Source organism: Oncorhynchus keta, unplaced genomic scaffold (assembly GCF_023373465.1).
Source record: "Oncorhynchus keta strain PuntledgeMale-10-30-2019 unplaced genomic scaffold, Oket_V2 Un_contig_21663_pilon_pilon, whole genome shotgun sequence".
Taxonomy (NCBI): domain Eukaryota; kingdom Metazoa; phylum Chordata; class Actinopteri; order Salmoniformes; family Salmonidae; genus Oncorhynchus; species Oncorhynchus keta.
The window spans coordinates 12,310-15,000 of NW_026282556.1; the positions used below are offsets into that span (position 1 = coordinate 12,310).

Genomic DNA, 2,691 nt, shown 5'->3' on the forward strand with positions numbered 1-2,691 from the left:
GTAGAGATGGATATAGTAAACCTACATCTTTCACTGTGTGTGTGTAGAGATGGATATAGTAAACATCTTTCACTGTGTGTGTGTAGAGATGGATATAGTAAACCTACATCTTTCACTGTGTGTGTGTAGAGGTGGGTATAGTAAACATCATTCACTGTGTGTGTGTAGAGATGGATATAGTAAACCTACATCTTTCACTGTGTGTGTGTAGAGATGGATATAGTACACCTACATCTTTCACTGTGTGTGTGTAGAGATGGATATAGTAAACCTACATCTTTCACTGTGTGTGTGTAGAGATGGATATAGTAAACCTACATCTTTCACTGTGTGTGTGTAGAGATGGATATAGTAAACATCTTTCACTGTGTGTGTGTAGAGATGGATATAGTAAACATCTTTCACTGTGTGTGTGTAGAGATGGATATAGTAAACATCTCTCACTGTGTGTGTGTAGAGATGGATATAGTAAACATCTTTCACTGTGTGTGTGTAGAGATGGATATAGTAAACATCTCTCACTGTGTGTGTGTAGAGATGGATATAGTAAACCTACATCTTTCACTGTGTGTGTGTAGAGATGGATATAGTAAACATCTTTCACTGTGTGTGTGTAGAGATGGATATAGTAAACATCTTTCACTGTGTGTGTGTAGAGATGGATATAGTAAACATCTTTCACTGTGTGTGTGTAGAGATGGATATAGTAAACATCTTTCACTGTGTGTGTGTAGAGATGGATATAGTAAACATCTTTCACTGTGTGTGTGTAGAGATGGATATAGTAAACATCTTTCACTGTGTGTGTGTAGAGATGGATATAGTAAACATCTTTCACTGTGTGTGTGTGTGTAGAGATGGAGAATGGAGGTGAGGACACGGAGTCTCTGTGGGAGTCAGTGGAGAGTAACCGCTACATCTTAAGTCGCTACATCTCGCCTGGTAAACTGACTCCCTACCTGCGCCAATGTAAGGTTCTAGACGAACAGGACGAAGATGAGGTCTTAAACTCACTACTACTGGTCTCTAAGGTCAACCGCACAGGTAGGTTATCTCTCTACTGCTGGTCTCTAAAGTCAACCGCACAGCTAGGTTAACTCTCTACTGCTGGTCTCTAAGGTCAACCGCACAGCTAGGTTAACTCTCTACTACTGGTCTCTACAGTCGTGGACAAAAGTTTTGAGAAAGACACAAATATTATTTTTCACAAAGTCTGCTGCCTCAGTTTGTATGGTGGCAATTTGCATAGACTCCAGAATGTTATGAAGACTGATCAGATGAATTGCAATTAATTGCAAAGTCACTCTTTGCCATGCAAATGAACTGAATCCCCAAAAACATTTCCACTGCATTTCAGCCCTGCCACAAAAGGACCAACAAACATCATGTCAGTGATTATCTCGTTAACGCAGGTGTACGTGTTGACGAGGACAAGGCTGGAGATCACTCTGTCATGCCGATTGAGTTCGAAAAACAGACTGGAAGCTTTAAAAGAATGGTGGTGCTTGGAATCATTGTTCTTCCTTTGTAAACCATTGTTACTTGCAAGGAAACACGTACCGTCCTCATTGCTTTGCACAAAAAGGGCTTCACAGGCAAGGATATTGCTGCCAGTAAGATTGCACCTAAATCAACCATTTATCGGATCATCAAGAACCTAAAGGAGAGCGGTTCAATTGTTGTGAAGAAGGTTTCAGGGTGCCCAAGAAAGTCCAGCAAGCGCCAGGACCGTCTCCTAAAGATGATTCAGCTGCGGGATCGGGGCACCACCAGTACAGAGCCTGGGCAGGGATGGCAGCAGGCAGGTGTGAGTGCATCTACATGCACAGTGAGGCGAAGACTCTTGGAGGATGGCATGGTATCAAGAAGGGCAGCAAAGAAGCCACTTCTCTCCAGGAAAAACATCAAGGACAGACTGATATTCTGCAAAAGTTACAGGGATTGGACTGCTGCATTTTCTCGAATGAATTCCCTTTCCGATTGTTTGGAGCATCCGGAAAAAAGCTTGCCCGGAGAAGACAAAGTGAGAGCTACCATCAGTCCTGTGTCATGCCAACAGTAATGGGTGGGGTTGCTTCTCAGCCAAGGAAGTGGGCTCACTCACAATTTTGCCTACGAACACAGCCATGAATAAAGAATGGTACCAACACATCCTCTGAGAGCAACTTCTCCCAACCATCCAGGAACAGTTTGGTGACGAACAATGCCTTTTCCAGCATGATGGAGCACCTTGCCATAAGGCAAAAGTGATAACTAAGTCGCTCGGGGAACAAAACATCGATATTTTGGGTCCATGGCCAGGAAACTCCCCAGATCTTAATCCCATTGAGAACTTGTGGTCAATCCTCAAGAGGCGGGTGGACAAACAAAACCCCACAAATTCTGACAAACTCCAAGCATTGATTATGCAAGAATGGACTGCCATCAGTCCTTGCCAATTACTTTGCAGACAGAGTTCAGTGTGTCAAATCGGAGGGCATGCTGTCCGGTCCTCTGGCAGTCTCTATGGGGGTGCCACAGGGTTCAATTCTCGGGCCGACTCTTTTCTCTGTATATATCAAGGATGTTGCTCTTGCTGCGGGCGATTCCCTGATCCACCTCGCAGACGACACCATTCTAAACAGGTCATCTACAAGTCCATGCTCGGTAAAGCTCTGCCTTATCTCAGTTCACTGGTCACGATGGCAACAC

General features: G+C 43.9%; 1 protein-coding gene across 1 annotated transcript in view; it reads left to right on the top strand.

The window, feature by feature from the left end:
• The first annotated feature begins 838 nt into the window (after positions 1 to 838).
• The window catches only part of LOC127921198 (caspase recruitment domain-containing protein 11-like), a 30,019-nt gene continuing 28,166 nt past the window's right edge, over positions 839 to 2,691 (top strand). The window contains exon 1 of the mRNA XM_052504974.1: positions 839 to 1,044. Within this exon, the coding sequence (XP_052360934.1) occupies positions 858 to 1,044 (187 nt within the window). The 5' untranslated portion in view covers positions 839 to 857. The remainder of the gene's footprint in view (positions 1,045 to 2,691) is intronic.